Genomic DNA, 21,744 nt, shown 5'->3' with positions numbered 1-21,744 from the left:
GGTTTTGGCAGGATGATAATGATTTCCATTTTGGATTTGTTGAATTTGAGATGCCTATTAGGGACATTCAGTTGGAAATGTTAAGTTGGAGTTCAGGAGAGAGATCAGGGCTACATATATAACAAATATTTATGTATTTAACATTATATAGCTCATTTCCCTTCTCCTCCCATTTGTATATCATTTAAATTTTATTAAGACATGGAGTGGAGAAAGCATTACAATCTTATCTACCTTGGTCATAGTTATTATGGTCAGGTCACTTCATCAGCTTTATATCCTTCCCTCTAATCAACTCAACTGAAGTCACTTAACATGACATTCCTATTAGTTTAGCAACTAGATTCCCCAGGATCTAAGAAATTTAGTCTTCCAAAAAAGCTTTTAGATAATACTAATTGCTTCTAAATGACTTAGAATTAAGTTGTATCTGTACTTACTTGTGAAGAAGGACCGAAACTTCTGTCAGTTTTAATAGATGCTACAGATTGATGAGTTTTCATCACTTTGAGAGTTGGTCTTTGATATTCTGCCCCTGTTGTTACCATACTATAAGCAGGTGGGACCACTGGAGTTTGCCTCTGCAGTAACTGCAGAATAGCTTGAATATCAGCTGTCATTTGAGATTCAAGTCTGTAAGAAAGACAGAAATTAGGTTATGATCTAGCAATAGATAATTATGCTAAAGTAGAAATTCAAAAGTATTTGAGAAAATTCAAATTCTACCCTCAAAACTGATAATGAAATAGTTGTGCTGGAAACTCTTTTTCCCCCCTGCAACTTAAAGAAGATTTAAAAAAAGTATTTCCCAAGAGTCAGACTTTTAAAAAGATACAAATAGGGAATACATTTAGTGGAGGAGACTAGAAGAGCATAACCACAATTCTGTTCTTAACCCCTTTTAATTCAAGAAGTAACATATATCTAGAGGTTCTTTCAACATTGATTTATCCTTTGTCAATGTCAATTATCTTGGAAAAACTTGAAAAAAGGGGAGGTCAATTTAATTCCATAACATGTTTTAAGTCCCTATTATATGGAAAACAGTGTGTTAAAGATACAGTAAAAATCAAGCCAAACCAAACCAAAAAAACCCTTGGGTCTTGCCATCTCCAAGAAGCTAAATTCTTTTGGGGAAATTGTAAAATTCATGAAAGTAAATGCATGCCAAGGATAAGCAAAGTTATATGTACACCCTTTCAAAGACATCTAGGAGCTGTATTTCCTTCTAGTTTGGAAAGAGAGAGACTAATGCCAGATCAGAACTAGGGGGCCAGGTTTCTTCCTTTTTAGCAAGAGTTTTGAGGATCTTTCTAAGGAAGGTGAGGAAAGAAAAGTTAGATGGTGAAATAGCTTGAAAGATTTCATAATTATACATCAAAGAGCAGAATTATTATGAAAGTGGTCCATTTAAAAATCTGCCCCAAATAGTACAGTTTCTTTGAAGTGGAGTACATATAAATCAGTATGATATCAGCCAAGGAAAGAAAATTAAAGGATACTAAAATTAAGGCAATACTTGAATTCCAAACTAAGGAATTTATATTTTATTCACTAGATAACCACCTCATTTGTGGTTTTCTTGGCAAATTGGGTTAAGTGATTTGTCCAGGGCACACAACTAGTAAACTCAATTTCTTCTAACTCCATATCCTGCACCTTATCTACTGCATCTTCCACCTACCTGCTCTTCCACCTACACAGAGAAATATAATTAAATTAATTCATTATTGCTTCTTGAATGGGGTAAATCAATAAACTCCCGTATGTTCCACTTATTATTCCAGGGACTTCTGAAACCAAAACATCTTTCTCTGCCCTGCACATTCTTTTACATGTATGTTTTGTAAATATCTATATTACAATGTAAACTGCTTGAGGGTAGGGACTATCTTGGTTTATATTCCTAGAATTAGTTACAGTACTTGCCATTTAAGTCTGAATTCTTTGAGGGCCCAAACCAATAGTATTTGAAGAACAGACTCATGATCATATTGATGCTTATATTCATGACACCTTTGGTTTGCAACCATTATTCTAATAAATATTTTTTTATTAGAGTTTACAAATAGCCAAATGGACAGCTAATTTAATTTTCCCTTAAAATTGAAATTATAAAAACATCAATCTGATTCCCCATTTTTGAATTTGTTAGCACTAAAAATAAAATAGAATTTTGTGAATATCTGAATAGTAAAATACCTTCTTAGCTTTGTTTTGTGTGTAATAAGAAAATTTTTAAAAAGTTTAAAAGCATAGGACTAAATTTTATCTGTTGTTAATAGAATTCTGGGAAACACAGCTTTTGATTTGATAAAAGAATAGTAGCTCATTGGAGGGAAGGAAAAAGATGAATCTTCATTTTGAGAAGCTTCCATTCAAATAATAATTTTTGAAAAGATTGTGTTTTCTTTTTTTTCTGTCCATGATACCTAATACTTTATCCTCATAAATGCCATATTTCATGTCAATTATGCTTATAGTTGTTTTGAACTATAGTCTATGAAGTTGGGTGTCACTGACCATGCCTGTGTAATATGACAAGTACCCACTAAACAGAAAATTTCAGTTAATTAGCTTTTACTTATCTGTAACATACCAATTAGTAATTTTTAAAAAATGGAATCACTTCTTGTCTGATCAAATTGATCTCTTATGTTATTGTTCTATAGCTATAATCCCAAACTATCATCTTCTTCTTTACTTCTAAAAGATGTTGTATTTACAACAAAATGTTTATCATTCACTAAATATTTTGGAACTTTTAAATCTTTTTTTAAAAAAAGACTATTCAGAATCCAATCACAACTCAAAAATTGTCACATTTGTTGTGCTCTCTATAACTCTGATGGAGGTATCTTGAGCAACCTCTGAAAGAAGGTTATCTGTAGATTAAAAAAAAATCGATTTGAAGGACAGTTTTCAACAAACATACCCAGGAAGTATAGGCAGCAGTTCTATATTGTAGAATCAGATTACTGTGACACTGACACTTGTCATTCTGCCAAAGGACAAATGATCACTTTGCTGATCAGACACAGGATCAGAGTGTGAGGCTTCCCTATGTTTCACATGATATATTTAAATACCTGCAGTCATTACCCAATTTAATTTTTTTGTCATTTTTTTATTATAGCTTTTTATTTACAAGTTATTTGCATGGGTAATTTTACAGCATTGACAATTGCCAAATCTTTTGTTCCAATTCCCCCCCGCCCTTTCCCCCCATCTCTTCCCCGCAATGGCAGGTTGACCAATACATGTTAAATATGTTAAAGTATACCTGTCCTAACAGTTATTTTGCTGTACAAAAAGAATCGGACTTTGAAATTGTATACTATTAGCCTGTGAAGGAAATCAAAAATGCAGGTGGACAAAAATATAGAGACCCAATTTAATTTGAAACAATATCTAGCTGTGACTGTGTCTCAAGTGGAAAGGAAAAGGGCGAAAGAATCTGTAGGATTTTGTTTTTCTTAAAAGAGAAGTAAGTAATCTTATATGTGTTATAGTAATGTAGAATTTGGCATTCAGCATTTTCTTCATTTTTGTGAGTTTGCTGCCTCCTGATTTTCCTCCCACAAGTCTGATTGTTCCTTCTTCGTATCCTTTGAGGAAATCTTTATCCAGTTTTTGCACTACTTAATAAAAATACACTTCAAGGCTTTGTCGTAGGTCCTCTTTTTGTTTCTCTTTATACTATTTCACTTGGTGATCTCAGCAATTCCCAATTATTCTCTTTTGGCAAATAGTACTTAGCTTTATTTGAGCCTTAATCTTTGTCCTGACCCTCTTTCAGAGATACTGAAGTGGTCATAAGTTACTGAAATAAATAAAATAATATGTAGTCTGCCTTTGGCATTATTCAAAGGTACTATGCAGAGCTTCCTGAGATTTACTAAACCTAATTACTACTACCCACTTTTTACAGGGACAAATGTTCCCATTAGAAAGTACTTTTAAGAATGAGGAATCCTTGAAAAAGAAACTAGACATCTTAGAAGCATATGGTGGCATCTTTGTCACTACTGCTATTTGAAGGTAAGGATGAAATGAAAGTCAGAAACCTGAAACATAAGCTAGGTATTGGGGTGTCCATCATTTGAAGAGCAGCTAAATAAATTATAGGATATGAACATAACAGAATGTGATTATGTCATAAGAAATGATGAAAGGTTTGGCTTCAGAGAGTTCTAGGAAAACTTGTATGAATTTGTAGGGTAAAAGGCAAAGAACCCAGAGAAGAATTTACACAATTAACAACATTTTAAAGGAAAACAATTATAACCAACCATGGCTCCAGAGGACCTCCCGAAAGAGGAGTCCTAATTCAAGGTACAAAATTAGACATTACATTATTGAATGTGGCAAATGTGTTGATTTGATTTGCTTGATTATATTCTATTGCCAAGGTTGTGTTTTTTAACTGGGAAAGAAAAGAGGGATGTAGTTTGAAGGAAGTAGTGTTAGGGTTGCAAAAAAAAAAAGATAATGAGAAAAGAAGCAGACAGGGAGGGAGAAAGAGAGGAGGAAAAAGAGAAGGAGAGAAAAGAAGAGAAAGAAGGAGTCATTGTATTTTTTTTAATGCCCAGAAAAGATAGAAATTTAGAAGGAAACACAGAAATACAGGTCTGCCTTGAAAGTAAAATGTTGAATGTAACACAGAAATAAAGGTCTGCCTTGAAAGTAAAATGTTGACTATATTATGTTTTGAAAACTCAAACTGTATATAATAGAGATTTGTGTTTTCATGAATTAAGAAACACATTTTCCCCTGTTCTACTTTGTATATAAAAATGTTCTTTTTTGGGGTGCTCTTTAAATGATAATTAAAATAAAATTTAAAAAATATGATTCTTGATCCAAATAGTATTTGGATTCTAGGACTTCAGTTTAAGATACACAATGGCTCTTGGTTAGAGATGGAATGCATCTAATGAGAGTTATACTTAGCAAAATATATTTGCCTGAAACTCTTGTAAAACTGACCAAGAAGATTTTAGATTAAAAAAGAGGGGAAGGTAAAACATTGCTTATATATATTCACCAAGTCAGAAGCTACAAAAGGTCTAACATATGAAAAATATTATTATTGAAGAGAACTAATAATTTATAGTAAATAATATTCATGAAGAAGTGTTGAAATCCTTACAAACTGCTAACTAATTAGAGTTGATCTAATCTTACAAGAAGATGTTTTGGGCAGAACCTGAAACAAAGTACTAAGTAGGACTAATTAATACAAGGCTTGTGTTCACACCTTTACTCATTGGAGTTCACAAGTTTGCCAGCTTCACAAAGTAAACTTTGTACCTTTATGAGTTCACACCTCCCTTGAAGCTCTTTGGGCCAGAGAGCACTATGGGAGAAAACCCATAATCCCTCTCTCTTGTATCCCACAATTCCTCCCTCTTGGATAAAAGAAACAGACAGAGGCTCTCGGTCAGATTTCACCGGAATGACATGAAGAGTGGAGCTGGCTGGAGGCTGAAGAAAGCAGAGGCAGAGGCTGAAGGACCAGACCTTTGGATTTAAAGACATTCGGAGAGAGCTCTTGGAACCAAGCAGAGAGATAGGCCTCTAAGCTAACCGGGCTATATTGGAGATAATAAAAGATCTGAACTTTTATCACCTGGCTGCGTTTTGAGAAGAAAAAGCTCACCACAAAGAAGAATTATAATGAAACCCCATAGTTTCTGATGTCTGTACATAAAAGCATATGTGTAATAAAGAAGAAAAAATAAAAAGTGTTACACAAGAAGGTGGATTCAACCTCATAATGATATCATAGAAACTTGAGTTAGTAAAGCATATTCTATTCAATAGTTAAAGAGGTGGGGGGGGGAAAAGAAGGGGGAATAGATTTATTAAAAAGTGAAATCAAGAGTTACTTTCTTTTCCTATCAAACCTTTCTAGAGACTGAAAATGAGTTGGAATTACACTCCAAACAGCTATTACTATGACTATCAAAGTGGAAACTCTGGAAGCCAGTATGGACAATCATACCAAGGATCAGATCCTAACACTGTGTATGTAAAAGGTGCCTGCAAAAATAATGGAAGAGAAGGAGCACAAGGAGGTATTGGTACCTACTGGGGACCAAACCATAAATTAAACACAAGTAGTACATATTCTGGACGACAGACAAACCAAAGTGTATCTTTAGAAGCAGCTACAAAAGTGATTGAGCAAGCAAAGGCTCAAAATAAGAACAGAATCACTGTATTCACAGATAACCAACTTGTCACCAAAGGTATGACCGAGTGGATTGACACATGGAAAGCAAATGACTGGAAAACAAGCAAAAATAAAGATGTTGTCCACAAAGATCATTTTGCCAAGTTGGATTCTATGACTCAAGGCATGAATGTTGAGTGGAAACATGTACCTGCTGGTTCTAAAGAAGGAGCAATGCTGAAGCTCGAAGACTAGCAAAAAATGCAACTAGAAAGAAGTGAGAAGACTAGATCAGTACTTAAGACAGTTAAAAAGTTTCTGTGTTTAACACTGCAATACCTTTTCTCTCCCTTATTCCCTTGTTTTGGAATTATACTCCATGGCTATTTTTGCCAGTTTCTTGTTTTTTCTCTCTGTGCTGTTTTAATTTTTTCCCTAATACAAATAAGAAAGAATTGCATATTGTAGAAATTGTTTTAAGAGAAGACATTATTTACCCAGCAGCTACTCCCTCCCCCCTCCCCCATTCCCTCAAGTATGTACTCAAAATGCCAATCATTACTTGGAACTTAGGAATAAAAATTCAATAAGTCTTATTTTCCATTAATTCATAATTTCTGATTTATGCACATCCTAGACTCTTCCATAAAATACTGCTTTTTCCATTTAAGATTAATACCGAGTTGACAAAGGTAAAATTCAATAACAAAGGGAAAGACTCAAAAAAAAATTCTGATCAATAATGTTGATTAGTTCACATCAAAATTTTTTCCTCATTCTTTCTGTGTGTGAAATGTGTTTTATAATTCTTGGATACTGGTTACTTGTATCTATTTCCATTAAACCTCTTTAAGACTTAAAAAAAAAAGTGAAATCAAATAGTATTGTATATTTAGAAAATGTAGATATGGAAAGCCAGGAGCTAGAGAAAGAAAGTATGGTAAGAAGCATCTGATTAACAATAAATGGAGTAAATAAAGTATAAGTAAAAAAAATAGTGTGAAAAAATTTTCCTGTGAGATCTATGGTTAAGAGAGAAGAATTTATCAATAAGCAAGAAAGAGAGGATCATGGGAAATAAAATGGATAATTTTGATTACATGAAATTTTAAAAGTATTTGCATAATCAAAACTAATGCAGACAAAATTAGAAGGAAAGTGGGAATTTTTTTTCTTATATCAGGTTTTTCTAATAAAGGTCTCATTTCTCAAATACATTAAGGAACTGAGTCAACTTTATAAAAATAAGACCCATTTTCTATTGATCAATGTTCAAAGGATATGATAGGCAGTTTTTCAGAAAAAGAAATTAAAGCTATCAATAGTAACATGAAAAAAATCTCTAAAACACTATTAATTAGAGAAATATAAATTCAGACAATTCTGAGATACCATGTTATACTTATCAAATTGGTTAGCATGACATTAAAGGAAAATGACAGATGCTGGAAGGGATATGGAAAAATAGGGATAATAATGCACTATTAATGGAGAAGTGAAGTGGTCCAGCTATTCAGAGGAACAATTTAGAGCTATGTCCAAAGGGTTAGAAAACTATGCTCTACCCTTTGACCCAATATCACTACTAGTTCTATATTTTGAAGAGATTGAAGAAAAGGGAAAATGACCTATATATACAATAATATTTGTGGCAGTTCTTTTATAGTCAAGAATTGGAAATTTGAGGGATGTCCATCAATTGGGGAACGGCCAAACAAATATGTGATATGTGATTGTGAGTAGGGATAGTTAATTATTATTTATTGATTGAACTGATTAATTGAAATGTTTGATAACACAAAATAAGAGTGTTTCTGCTTTAGAAAGAGACATATGTATTTACTGGTTTTGAGTCAAAGTGAGCCTAAACTACATTTCTCTGACTCATCATCTAAGCAGCATACTGTTGACTTTCACTCTACCATGAACGTTTAGTGGAGGCAAAGTAAAATATGCAGATGGACGTAAAAGAAGAAAGAGGAATCAGAAGTAGACTCTATAGAAGTCGAGGGGAAAAAATAAGAATTTCTGATCACACATACAACCAATTCTCATAAGTTACAAAAGGGGGAACTATTAAAGATGTTTTATGTGGCTACACAGAAAACTCACTAAGATACATTTTGAAAAGATATATACAAAGATATACAAAAGAAAACATTGTTAAGGATAAATACAAGAATGACATAGGCCTTTTAAAAAATGTCAAGAACTCTAAAGATCAGAAGGAGAAGAGACTAGTAATGCTTGCTAACATTAGAATGCTAATAACATAAGGATTTAGAATTTTCTGCTTTAGGGGTAAGAGAAAAAAAATCAAAGTAGGCATAAGACCTTAGATATGAAGATGAAGAATGGGAAGTAATAGAGAATAAGCATTTATATATACCCTATTATGTTCCAGGCACTGTACTAAGAGTTTTTTTTTAATACATATTACAATGTATATTTATATGCACACACATATTACAAATATCTCATTTGATGAAAGAAATAAAGACAAAACTTGTTTTTGGTTTCTTTAACAAGGAAAGCGATTTTTGAATTAGAAAAAAGATAAATCTAAGGTAGTTAATGGAGAAACTGAAACTCAAGAAAAAAGGAAATACATAACTTTGCATTTGATTAGGTTTGTCCAAACTGTATCTTATTTTACTGTGGAAATGGTCAATGTGCTTGCTGAACATTTTTAAAATGCTTTGAAAAATTGTGAAGATTGTAAGTTTTGTGGCAGGATTAGAGAACAACAAAGGTTGGATCAATTTTAAGGAAAAAAAGGAGAGGATAGAGTTTTCAGACCAAAGATGACTTCAATTCCTCAAAATAAATTGTAGAATATAATTAAAGAAATGATTTGTGAGGGAAAGGGAAATCGAAACACCACCACTATCAGATATTTTTTAACAACTATGTAGTTTCATTAAGAAAAGTGTTCTTGGCAGATAAATAACTTTTTTTTTATAAAGATGATGTAAAATTTCTCATTCTTTCCTTGTGGATTGGAGGGGGAGATATGGGCCATATGAAAATACATGTAAAAGGATTTAGAATTGAGTGATGTTCCTTAGAAGATAGATCTTCTTCAGTGAAATGTTTCAAGTAAATCTAGATAATTACCTCTCAGTATGTTACAGAAGTGATTCTTATTTAATTATGAGTTGAACTAGATGATCTCTGAGATTTTTTCCAACTTTGGGATTTTGTGTTTTTATGACATACTGATGCCTCTCTCTCTCTCTCTCTCTCTCTCTCTCTCTGTCTGTCTCTCTCTCTCTGTATATGTATACATACATACACACACACACACACACACACACATATTTGTGGGGTATATAAGGAAGATAGTGGGGACCTGAAGTTTAGTTTCAGTAGGGAATTCCCAAATGTGAAAATTTCCTCTGCTGATGCAGATTACTAACATTTTAATTTATTAAATAATTATTTTTAATTGCTATAGATAGCTTTAATTTCTTCTGAAAATTTCTTGTTTATATCTTTTTAAAAACAGATTTTATTGGTATCTTATTTTTCTAATTACATGTAAGATAGCTTTCAATATTTATTTTTGTTAAGATTTTGAGTTTCATATCTTTTCTCCCTTTCTTCCTTATTATCTCCCTTCCCAAGATAGTAAGCAATCCAATGTAGATTATAAATATATAGTCATTTTTAACATATTTCAATATCTGTCAAGTTGTGAAAAAATAATTAGAATGAAAAGGAAAATCAGGAGAAAATAAACCAAGAAAGTGAAAATAGTATGTTTCCACCTATATTCAGTCTCTATAATTTTCCCTCTGGAGGAGGATGGCATTTTCCATTCCAAGTCTATTGGAATTGTCTTGGATTACTGCATTGGTAAGAAGAGCTAAGTATCATAGTTGATCATCACATAATCTTGCTGCTATTGTGTACAAACATTTTAATTTATAATCTGAGAGAACTGTCTGAAGGAACAGGAAAGTTAAATGACTTGTCCATGGTCACAAAACTTGAATCAAAGGCAGAGTTCTTGATTCTAGATCTTCCTAACTGCCTGGCTGGACCTTTATGTCATTCTGCATAGTATTATACTTCCACAGTAGGCACATACAATTTAGTCTTCCTACTTCTTTACTAATAGAACTGTAGTAGAAATAAACATACATTAAAATCACGCATATTTGACTATGAAATATATATTTTTTAATCCATAGATGGATGTACCTGATCTAAGGAGTTATCCAATGAAGAACAAATGACTAGAATGCTTAACAGCTTTCCTTAGCCTGCAAAATTCTAGTTTGATATAAGCTTTTCCTTTTCTAGTTGTCTGGATGTAGATAGATGACCAAGAATTTTGGAATTAACATTGAACATTGAATTAAAACTGAATATTGATGACTGAATAGTCAGAGGACTTGGGTTTAAATATTGCCTCTGATAAATGATCTTATGTAATCTTAGGCTAGCCATGTAACATCCTTGGAGCTCAATTTTGTCATCTATAAATGAAGAGATTAATGTATATGTTTCTGAGGACACTTGCAGTTCTTGATCTATGGCCTTTTGCTTGTTTCTGGCCTTCAATGATTTGTTAGGTTATGAATTGGGCTTAACAGAAAGGAACTATTAAAATGTAGACAAATGTTAAGCAAAATGAGTTGAAGAAATGTAATTTACCTTAAGTGAAGATCTGAGCATGTGACTCAACCAATTCTAATGGCTTTCTATTGCCTCAAGAATAAAGTATAAACTCCTCTGTTTAACTTTTATAGCAGCTGTATAACTTGGCCCCAATCTACCTTTCCATTTTCATTGGCAGTTACTTCTTTTTTTGTACTCTTATGATCTAACCAAATTGTCTTCATCTCTGTTTTTAACATTCCAATCTCCCATACTTGCTGTTGTCCTGGCCATCCCCCATGCTTGGAGTATTCTGCTTCCTTACTTCTACCACATGGAGTCCATCTTTTTCTTTAAGATTTAGATCAGATACCACTGGTGTATGAGACCTTTCTTGGTCCTCCCAAATGATAATACTCTCCTTCCCATACTACTTGTATTTTACTGCTTTCTCTATGTACTTATCCACACATATGTCTTTATTGACTTTATACCTATTTTATATGTATTCATATACATATTTGTTACCTGTTCCATTAGAATGTAAACTTGTGAGTAGGGATAGTTAATGATTACTTATTGATTATACTGATTAATTGAAATGTTTGATAAAACAAAATGAGTGTTTCCATTTTTCTGCTTTAGAAAGAAATATATGTATTTACTGGTTTTGAGTCAAAGTGAGCTTAAATTAAAGATGCTGTATATCAAAGATTTCTCTGGTTTCTCATCTAAGCACCATACTATTTGACTTCCACTCTATCATGAGTTGAGTAGAGACAAGATCAAATTTGCAGATGGACATATAAAAGAAGAAATATGAAATAGAAGTATACTCTCATATTGACTATAGACTACTTGCTCTTCCACCTGATTTAGAACTCTTATTTCTTCTACCTAATATTAAACTTGTAAAACCATCAGAATCTTTTCTGACAAGAGTAATTATTTCTTTTAATGTAAAGTCTACCCATTTTCCTGAAATTAATTTACTGAGTTATCTGCCATGGAATTTCTTGACATTTCAGATTGATTTTTTTGTTTGTTTGTGAATGAGTGTAGAGTTTATCAGGTCAAGTCAACTAGCATTTATTAATGTGCCAGAAAAAGATAACTCTCCCTCCTTCCCCCCACCAAAATACAACCGGTTCTAAAACAGAAACATCCCTAACAAAAACAGGCTTTGCTTTCAAGGAGGTCACAATTTAACAAGTACACAACTATGGACAAAAAACAATACATACAAGATAAATTGGAGGTAATATCATTAGGCTGGAGAATAAGATAGTAAACCACTTCAGTATCTTTTCCAAGAAAATCCCAAAAGGTGTTACAAAAAGTCAAAAGTGACTGAAATGACAATGTATGAAGGAGAGAGGCAAAATTAAGGAAAACTGTAAAAAATCTTCTTATGAAAAGTTTAACATTTTCTTTTTATGACTTAAGAAAAGGCCCACATGACAGATAAACACAAACCCTAGTATCAAAGAATTCAGAGCTGGTAGACACCTTAGTGATCATCCAATTCTGCCTCTCATTTTACAGATGAAGAATCTGAGACCCAGTAAAATTTAATTATTTGTGTAAGGTGACAGAGGTAATAAATAGTAGAGTTAGGAATAGAGGTACTAAATTGACATCAAGAGCCAAAGGTAATACAGGCTTTATCTTTTTCCTCTGGTTAGGATGAATGCAGAATGTTCTTTGCAGCTACTTAGCTGGTATTGTGGATAAAGTTTTCTTCTTGGAGTCAGGAATAACTGAGTTCCAATCCAGCCTCAAGTATTTCCTAATGTAATCCTGGGCACACTACATAACTTATTTTTCTTATCTGGAGTCATGCACCTTAATACAATTTGTTATGGTGATACAGTTTGATCTTTTCTTGGCAAAGACACTGAAGTGGTTTAATATTTCCTCCCTTCGCTTATTTTAAATATGAGAAAAAGGATTAAGTGACTTGCACAGGGCATGTTTTTAGGAAGTGTCTGAGGCAAGATTTGTACTCAGAAAAAATGAGTCTTACTGACTCCATTCTCTCCTACTACCACCTTGATACCATTTAAGGCAGGTGATATTATTTCTCTCATTTTGCAAGTGAAATTGTGAATTACCCAAGATCATACAAAAAATAAATAGAAAAGTCAAGATTTAAATCTTAGTCATGAACAAAATAACACAAGATAGACTATATAACTGAAGATCATGTTTATTTTATGAATAATTTTAAGGTAGCAGCAAATATACAGCTGCATCACCTAAATGCTACAAAAAGATGAGTAACAAGAGAGCTTATTTTTTAGCTTCACTTAGTTATCATTCTAAGCTATAGTGTTCTATTATGTGAAGAAAGACAACACATGTTCTTAGAGTGGAAGAGGGGCAGGATGGATTTTGTTTCTGACAGGAGGCCTAGAAACAGAAAAAAAGATTCATATTATCATTGCCTCACGTCATGAATTTGGTATTTGATACCTGTTAAGTTGTTCTTGGAGCAAATCTAACCGATGTTCCACTTCTCCATATGTGAGATCACTTTCAGTTTCACAGATCCCCCAGGTAACTCGGTGGTATGCTGAGGGACTAGACTCCTCTTGGTGTCCCCGAGAATTTTCTTGTTCCCAATTTCTTGCATCAGTGATATCTATGAAAAATAGCAAGGTTTATATTACACTTATAGTTACACTTGATGTAGCATTTCTTTGCAGGAGAACCTTCCTAAATTTAAGGAATTGAGAATGGTTTATTTTATAGAATCCTCAAATATTATAGCTGGAAGGAAATTTACAGATCAAACATTTAGTGTAACTTCCTTATTTTTAACAAACAAGGAAATGAAACAAAGAAAGGTTAAGTTTAAGTGATTTTCCAAGGCTTTGTGGTGAATTTGTACCATGACCAGAACAATGTACTGCATCTTGACATCTAATCCAGAGCTTGTTACATTAGGCTTGGCAGCTTTTTTATATTCTTTGTGTTTATCTGCATGCTAGTAAAAATGTATATTCTGGCATAGGTAAAAAATGAGATAAGAAATGGTATCCTTTGTCCTCACTTCAGCAGAACATTTACTAAAGTTAGAACAATACAAGGAAGATTAGTATGGCCTCTGTGCAAGGAAGATACTTGAAATGGGGAAGCATTCCTTATTATTATTTTTTTAAAATAAGGAATGTATTTAATATGTAAACATAATAGTTTAAGTATATGAAGTTATAAGTTCCCCAGTTGCTAAATTGTCAATAGGTATGAAAAACAGTTTTTTAAAAAGAAATCTATGTTGTCAACAACCATATAAAAAAGCTCCAAATCAATAATAGAGATATATACATTAAGCAACTCAGTTGATAAAAAGTTGACAAAAAAGGAAAATGACAAATGCTGAAAAGGTTGCAGAAAACAAGAATATTAATGCCAAGTTAGTGGAGGTATGAATTGTTCTAGCCATTTTGGAAAGCAGTTTGGAATTATGCCTGCAAAGTCACCCCAGTAAAATGACAATTAAGGTCATTCCTCCAAAGATATTAAAGAAAGGGGAAAAGGAGCTATATATACAAAATATCTGTAATGGCTTTTTTTTTTTTTTTTTTTTTTTTTTGTAATGGCAAAGAATTCCAGGAGATGGGAGGGAGAGAAAATAAATGTTTGCTAATTGAAAAATCAAAAATTAAAAATAGTACCCTTTTAAAAATGTAGGTTTTCTATCAGTATTAAACAAATCAAAAATGCATAGTGAAAATATGATTAAGGACTAGGTTCATAGGATCATAAATTTAGAGCTAGAAGGGATACCAGAGATCATCTAGTTTAACCCTCCCATTTTACAGATGAAGAAATTGAATCTCATAGGAGTTGTGACTTTCCTGAAATCACTTAGGGGATTTGAACTCTTGGTCTCTTATTGAAAATTCATGGCTGAATTCACAGTAGTTCTTATGTATGTGGACTGAATTGTCTTAATTTGAGGAGTAAGAAAAAATTTCAGTGACTTTCTGCAAAGAACCTACATATAACACTAAGAAAACACAGAAAAAAATTGTTTCTTTAAAAATTATGGGAAGTCAAAGTGGCAAAGATAAGAGAAAGAAATAGTTAATGTTATACAGGCTACCAAATAACACATTCAATAAGTTCAATGTTTGTGAAGCTATGAGTTGGTCCTATCATTATGGAAAACAATTTGTTAAATGTTTATACACTGGGAATAAAAAGGCACCAACATTTTAAATTAATTGTGGCAATATGATAATAATTCTAATAATTTTCATAAGATTTCTTTGGATCAAACTAAGTAACTGATTTAACCTTTCTTTGTAGATATTATTTCATGCACCTTTCATATTTTGCTTTTTTTTTTTTTTTGCTGAGGCAGTTGGCATCAAGTGATTTGCCCAGAATCACACAGCTAGGAAATTTTAAGTGTCTGAGGCCAGATTTGAACTCAGATCCTCCTGACTTCAGGGCTGGTATTCTATCCATTGCACCACCTAGCTGCCCCCATACATTGCTTTTTTAAAAACAACCAAAAAACCCAAACAAAAAACAAAACAAAAAATGATTTCCTGTAATCTTTGTTTTTTTATGCTTTTATATCCAATGTCTTATTTAACTGATATTATTTATTTATCTCAGTTTTTCCATCATTTTTTAGAGCTAAAATATTTTGTGCATGTTTATTTACAAAAGAGAAGCAGAGTAAAAGATATATATTCAAAGAAATGTGTGAAGGGAAAAGATAGGTTGGTTACATGGTGAGAGTGAAAGATGGAGATATTTTCTATATGATGCATCTGTCATCTGTGTAATGTAAGAGAAAAAGAGGAAGGCCTTTAATACGATGAGTAGACTTTCAGTGGTCAATTTGGAGGAGGATAGATGCCAGAATCTTGCAGGTTGGTCAGACATAGATGTGTTGAGATATGTTTTGCTGTTGAGTTTATTCCTGCCAATGAGTTCACAGATCCATTGGACTATTGTTCTTTAAATTTTCCTCTTTTACAAAAGTGCTATTCCAATGCATTATTATGGCATGGAAGTGATTCCATTTTCTTTCACGTTTTCTCAAGGTTTCTTTATACAAGTTTTATTTTTCATTTGTCTTTTTAAGACAAATCCTAATTTTCTTTTATTCAAAGTGTGCATCAATGTGTTGTAATCCATACAAAAATTTCTTCTCTCCCTCTCTCAGATTCATGGAAAAATTAAAAAAATTGACCAACTGGTAAATGATTAGAGCCACTCATAAAATATAGAAGATGTGTATTTGCATTCAGAGAAAGAAGACAATGAGCATTTTTCCTTCTCTTTGGGAAAATTGTCATTATTAAGAGGAAAGACTTCCAAATTTTCCTCATGTTTGTATACAACTGTTTGTATTGCAAAATGATTTCAATCAGCCAAAAAGAGGAATTTTTGATGTCCAATTCAATTCTATAAAAATTAATTGGGACTTGCAGAGAATTGAAGAAAAAACAAATATGAATAAATCTTAGCCCTTGCTCTTAAAAGAATGTACAATCTGATAGAGTTGGTTCATTCTATCTTTTGCTTAAAAGCTTCTTTTGGAATTCTGTGCCATTCGAAGAAACTATGATAAAGAACTAAATGTCACAATCTCCCTTCCTCTCAAATTGTACATACAGAATTCAGGGCTTCTTTTCTGACTAGATTCAAAACCTAATTATTCAGAGGCTGTTGAGTTGAAGGTGAGATTGTCTTAAGTAAATAATAACATGTGCTTCCTTTTTTTCCAATTAGTTAATTATTGTTTTCTAGTGAACAAAAATGTAATTTTTCTTCCTCTCACCTGATTCCCATTGGAAATAAAAAGAAAAACAAATAAAATCTTTGTAACAAATATGCAGTATTGAGCAAAATGAATTGCTGTTCTGGTCATGTAATAAGGTGTACTTCTGAGACAAGGTGTACTTTCTTAATTTTATGGCAAAATAGTACAGTTCTTGGATTTTTTGAGACAGTTGGTATTTTAAAGTATAATATTAGGTATGTTGCTATGGTTCAGCAGTCATAGTAGACTCATGCTTCAATTATCTTAGATCATAGAATTGATAGGACACACTTTATATGATGTTAGATATTATTAGACAGAGTTGAAAAAATGATTTTGGGTGTTCTTTTCTATTCCTATTCCCATAATATAAATTCTATGTCTACTACAAATGATTTTACCTAGAATAAGAAAACCCATATCAGAAAGTGATCAAGAATGTTTGATCTATTCCTAAGACTTTAGTACTACTAGCAAAACAGTGGGGGTGGGGGAGAGATCAAATGAGGATGTAGAAGGGCTTTTTACTTATAACACTCATGCAAGATAAATAGTGTAAATATTATTACCCCCATTTTATAACTAATGAAATGGGCTCTGAAATGTTAAACAAGTTGTTCATGATCATGTAGCTAGTATATATTTAAGGTAGGATTTAAATCTGTATCTCACAATACCAACACTATCTCCATTATGTTGTTTATGCTGCCTACCAAATAATGCTTGAAACAAGAGGCTGGGTTATCTGCCTATTTGAAGTCTTTTCTACCTCTGAAATTCTGTGAATTCTTCTTTCTCCAAAAATACAGGCAACCAACTAAAAAGTTTCTATTTTTTTCAGTGCTATATTAAAATTTTATAACCTTTTTGGGGGCACTTTTCCTCTTGTTATCCTTTTATCATTGAATTTATACAAATTTCTTTAACGAGGGAGCTGCAATTTTGACATTGCATCTATGAAATAATGAGTATATTCATAGTCAGCCTAAAGAAAAAGAAATAGAGAAAAAGAAAGCTTTGTGCTATGAAAGTTATGAATAGATCCCCAGTATAAAGATTCCTAGATTTCAAATAGGTGTTAATTTCTTTAGTTCAATCTTATTTATTTTATGAATTGAAACTGACATTTCTTCTAAAGGTACACTAATATTTTTAAGAGGATATATTTCCAGAGGAAACAAAATGGAAATGAAAATAAGAAAATGGTTTGTATTTGAGTATTAAGTAATTTAATAACAGATTTCTACTAGGAATTATAATTCTTTATTCACATGTCCTCTTTAAATGAACCTATTTAAAATTTAAGTTAACTATTTTACTGAGTTTGTCAACTAGCTGTTCAGCTTCCTGGAGAAGTCAAATTTAAATTCAGGACACAGAAATTATTTGGGTGATATAGCTATGTGAACCATATCAGTAATTACCCTTATTTTAGCAGGCCTTATGGTTGTGATGGGTTGTATTTAAAGATCTGTATAATTGGGCTCCAACTGATCATTCCAGGATTCTTATTACTCCCCTATACACACTATATTTCAGACAATTTAGTCTTCTTGTCATTTCCTAAATTTGACATTTTATTTTCTTTCTCTATATCTTTGTTCTGGCTATATCTCATACCTGGAGTACATTCTCTTATGACTTCTGCCACCTAGAATTCCCAGCTTCCTTCTAAGCTCAGCTCAGATGCCATAAGATATTTCTTATTAATGGAGATATGCCTTCCTCAAATTATCATAAATTATTTATTGTATAAGAATTGCATATAATGTGTTTAATTTTTGAATTTTACTAAATCCAAGAGTGTATTAGAACCAGATCTTACCAGCTTGAGCTCATTGCTAAGTTGTTAGTGTGAATATTGCACACCTTAGGAATTGACAGTTTACCAATAGATGGGTACATAAAAATTAGGATCTGATTTATTGTTTCATTGATTGTCTAGGCTTAAAAAATAATGGAGAAAATGTTAATAATATAAATTGAACTCAAAAGTGTGTTCTGCATTTCTGAGGGCTTGTTCTTAAACATAATTGGCACATATTTGTTTATATCCCACAGTAGCATATAAGTGCTTTGAGGGCAGACACTGTTTAATAAGTGTTTGTTGAATTGGATTGTTTTTTTGAAAAAAATACCAGAATGATAAAAATACCAGAATGGTGATTAGAGATTGTAACAGAGAATATTGAACCAAGATAGAATGCATAATATCTGCCTGTATTTAAACTACTCTTGGTGCTATTATTTCCGGCATTTGCATGTAATCCATTTTTTAAAAATTTGAATTACAGAACAATAAATTTTGGGTGATTACATTTTTAAATACCTCAAGAGAAAATTTTCATCACCAAATGATATTAGAAAAACAAGATACTTCTCAGGAAGTTATCTAGATTTAACTATATAATTTTATTAAAACATGAAGAAAGAAAATTGACTTTTAATAATTGCAATAAAACCCCCCAAAGTTCAAAGGGGAAATGATGGTTTGTGGTCTTAATCAAAATGAACATTTGTAGAGATACTTTTAAAATATAGCTCAAAATAGAATCAGAACTTGGTTGCCTTGGAAAATGTTGCTATAGTTGCAAGGACACATTTCTGGAAATGAGTGAAAAAAAGTAAACTTTCAAATGGCTATGGGAACACAATTTTGATAGACTTAACTTTTGACTTTCCTTTAAAGAGAAGCCAATTGTATTTAACTTTTCTTTTGTGAGGGAGGAGATTAAAGGTGTTATTCTGTTATATTTGTCACGGAAAACCTTTGAGCCAATGTCAGAGATGTGATTGGATGAAGTGCTTTATTGTTGGTGAAACAGCATTATGTGAGAAATGGAACAATAACTAACCACTCTATGAACAGTTTTAACTGCAATTGCTTTAAGTGAATCTTAAAAACTAAAACTTTCATGATATTCAATTTCTTGGGCATTCCATTATATTTCCTCTTTAAAAATTACTAGGAAATTGAGGTTTGTTGCTCTACATTTAGTTAATAATTGCTCCTTAATTTGTTTATTCTGATTGATGCTATGTGACATCACTTATTTTAGCCAATTGATATAACATATATTTTGATATGCATCTCTTAAGGTAATTATTTTTTGAACAGTGATTGATTTATGAAACATTTGAAAAGAAAAAAATTGTGGATGTTAAATTTGTTTGTAGAATAATCATTTAGAACTATGTGGGTGGGATGGGAAAGCTAATACAGTAATTAGAAGAAAAGGACAAAAGAAAATCTGAACTGAAGGACAAGAAAATGTTCTTCATTGGTGAACGCTCTTAGGTATTAAAATTGCTTCCTAAAGAAGTTTTATACTCAAGACATTGAAAATTGAAGAAGAAAAAGCCCTGGAACATATTCTATCAGAATGAAGTTGAACTGACCTTTATAAGAAGACAGAGGTGATGGAGAGGTTTGCAGAATTGCTAACTTACAACCTGCTTCTATTTCTATTCTTGGAGTTCCCAAAATATCCACATAACCGAAATGAAACATTTAGTAGCCACAGCTAATATCCCATGTTTCCATTGTGACAAATGAGGAAATATTTCATTCATTTCCTCAAGATTTTAGATTGACTGAAGAACATTTGCTACATTCTTAGCACATTTCAAAAGAGGTATCAGGGCAAAAGCTAGTTTCTTTGCCATTCAACAGAATTGCTGAGACTGCTACCAACTCTCTGCATGAACTCACGCAAATCTTTTATGTTACTGCTTAGTTTCCATGTCTGTAAAATAATTTGGAATACTTGGACTTAAAGATGACTTGCAGTTCAAAATCTGCATCCCATTATGTGCAAGATACTGGGGATGATATAAAGATGAAGCTATCATCTCTTCTCTTAAACAGCTCACAGTCTAGTACTGTATATGAATATGTGTGGAGAGGAATAAACTATGTACAAAAGTATAGTTCAAGGCGCAATATGATCAGGACTGTGTTCATAAAAGAAATAAAAGCAAAGTGCTATAGAAGTAGAAAGGGAGTCAAGATGTCCTGTTTGTAGAGTTTCATTCATGAAGTATTTCCTTGCCATTTTTTTCTTGCACCACACCTTCTAGCTATCCATCTATCCTACTGTAGAACTTTCTGGACTAGATCATATTTTATAGAATTAACTCTTTTAGTTATAGGACTCCTTCCCTAGGACCTGAATTTTCCCAAATAGTTGTATTCTCAGACTTCATTTGAATCCATCATCCTAAAAATCACATCAACCCTTAAACTCACCTCTTTAGTACTGCCTGTCTCTTAGGCCCTTCTCTCCCTCTGATTTGAGAGAGTGGAGGATGGACATTTGTTGGTTAGGTAGCAAGTGGATAGAGCACTGGACATGGAAAAGACTCTTCATGAGTTCAAATCCAGTCTCAGATCCTTACTAGCTATGTGACCCTAGGCAAGCCACTTAACTCTGCTTCAATTTCCTCCTCTGTAAAACAAACTGGAAAAGGAAATGGCAAACCTCTCAACTATCTTTTCCAAGAAAATCCCAAAGTGGGGTCACAAAGAGCCAAGTATGACTGAAATGTCGATGCAATAAAAAATGAAAGGTGGTCATTGGAGAGCTCCTCCCAGGTCTTTCATTTAAGGGGGAATCCGGGGTTGTTCTTTTATAATTTTCTTCAAATTTCACTTCTGATTTCATTATACTTCCAACCTCTCCTTTTGTTTTTATGTATTGTTTTCCCCTATTAGATTATGATCTTCTTGAGGGAGTGTTTTATCCTTCTTTGTATCCCCTCTACACTGTCTAGTATATTGTAGATGCTTAATAAATGTTTACTGACTTACTGACTGATTTGATTATGTCACATTGCCCTCTAACTTGGCCAGTCCTACAAATTTTCCACATCCTACCCTAGTATTTGCCATCTATTTCAAGCCTTCTCCTTTCGCCGTGCTTTCTAGTTTTGGAACCACAATAAAATAAAAACTTCCATTCTTTCTGGAAAGGGCATGACAATCAGTTCCTGTATGACTTTCTAAATCAACATACCTTTCACTGGCCAACACTTCCTTATGTTGTGGGTGTTTAGTTTTCTTTCATATTGAGTCTCCCTGATCCCATTAGGGATATTCTTGGCAAAGATACTGGCATGGCTTGCCATTTCCTTCTCCAATCCATTTTACTCCTAGCCTCTTCTCATACATTTA

The 21,744-nt window shown here is 32.6% G+C and overlaps 1 protein-coding gene and 1 non-coding gene across 2 annotated transcripts in view; one reads left to right on the top strand and one right to left on the bottom strand.

Moving 5' to 3' along the window:
- The window catches only part of KCNH7 (potassium voltage-gated channel subfamily H member 7), a 623,506-nt gene that overhangs the window by 10,647 nt on the left and 591,115 nt on the right, over positions 1-21,744 (bottom strand). Inside the window, exons 14-15 of the mRNA XM_051986258.1 lie at positions 13,259-13,427; positions 441-633 (exon numbers count right to left, since the gene is read on the bottom strand). Of these exons, the coding sequence (XP_051842218.1) occupies positions 441-633; positions 13,259-13,427 (362 nt within the window). The remainder of the gene's footprint in view (positions 1-440; positions 634-13,258; positions 13,428-21,744) is intronic.
- LOC127558442 (U6 spliceosomal RNA) lies at positions 13,831-13,937 on the top strand. Its single transcript, XR_007952832.1, has one exon. It is a non-coding gene; the product is annotated as a U6 spliceosomal RNA (small nuclear RNA).

The sequence above is a fragment of the Antechinus flavipes genome, chromosome 3 (assembly GCF_016432865.1).
Source record: "Antechinus flavipes isolate AdamAnt ecotype Samford, QLD, Australia chromosome 3, AdamAnt_v2, whole genome shotgun sequence".
Classification (NCBI taxonomy): Eukaryota; Metazoa; Chordata; class Mammalia; order Dasyuromorphia; family Dasyuridae; genus Antechinus; species Antechinus flavipes.
The sequence above is the reverse complement of the archived record's forward strand: the minus strand, read 5'-3'. Positions and strand labels throughout refer to the sequence as shown.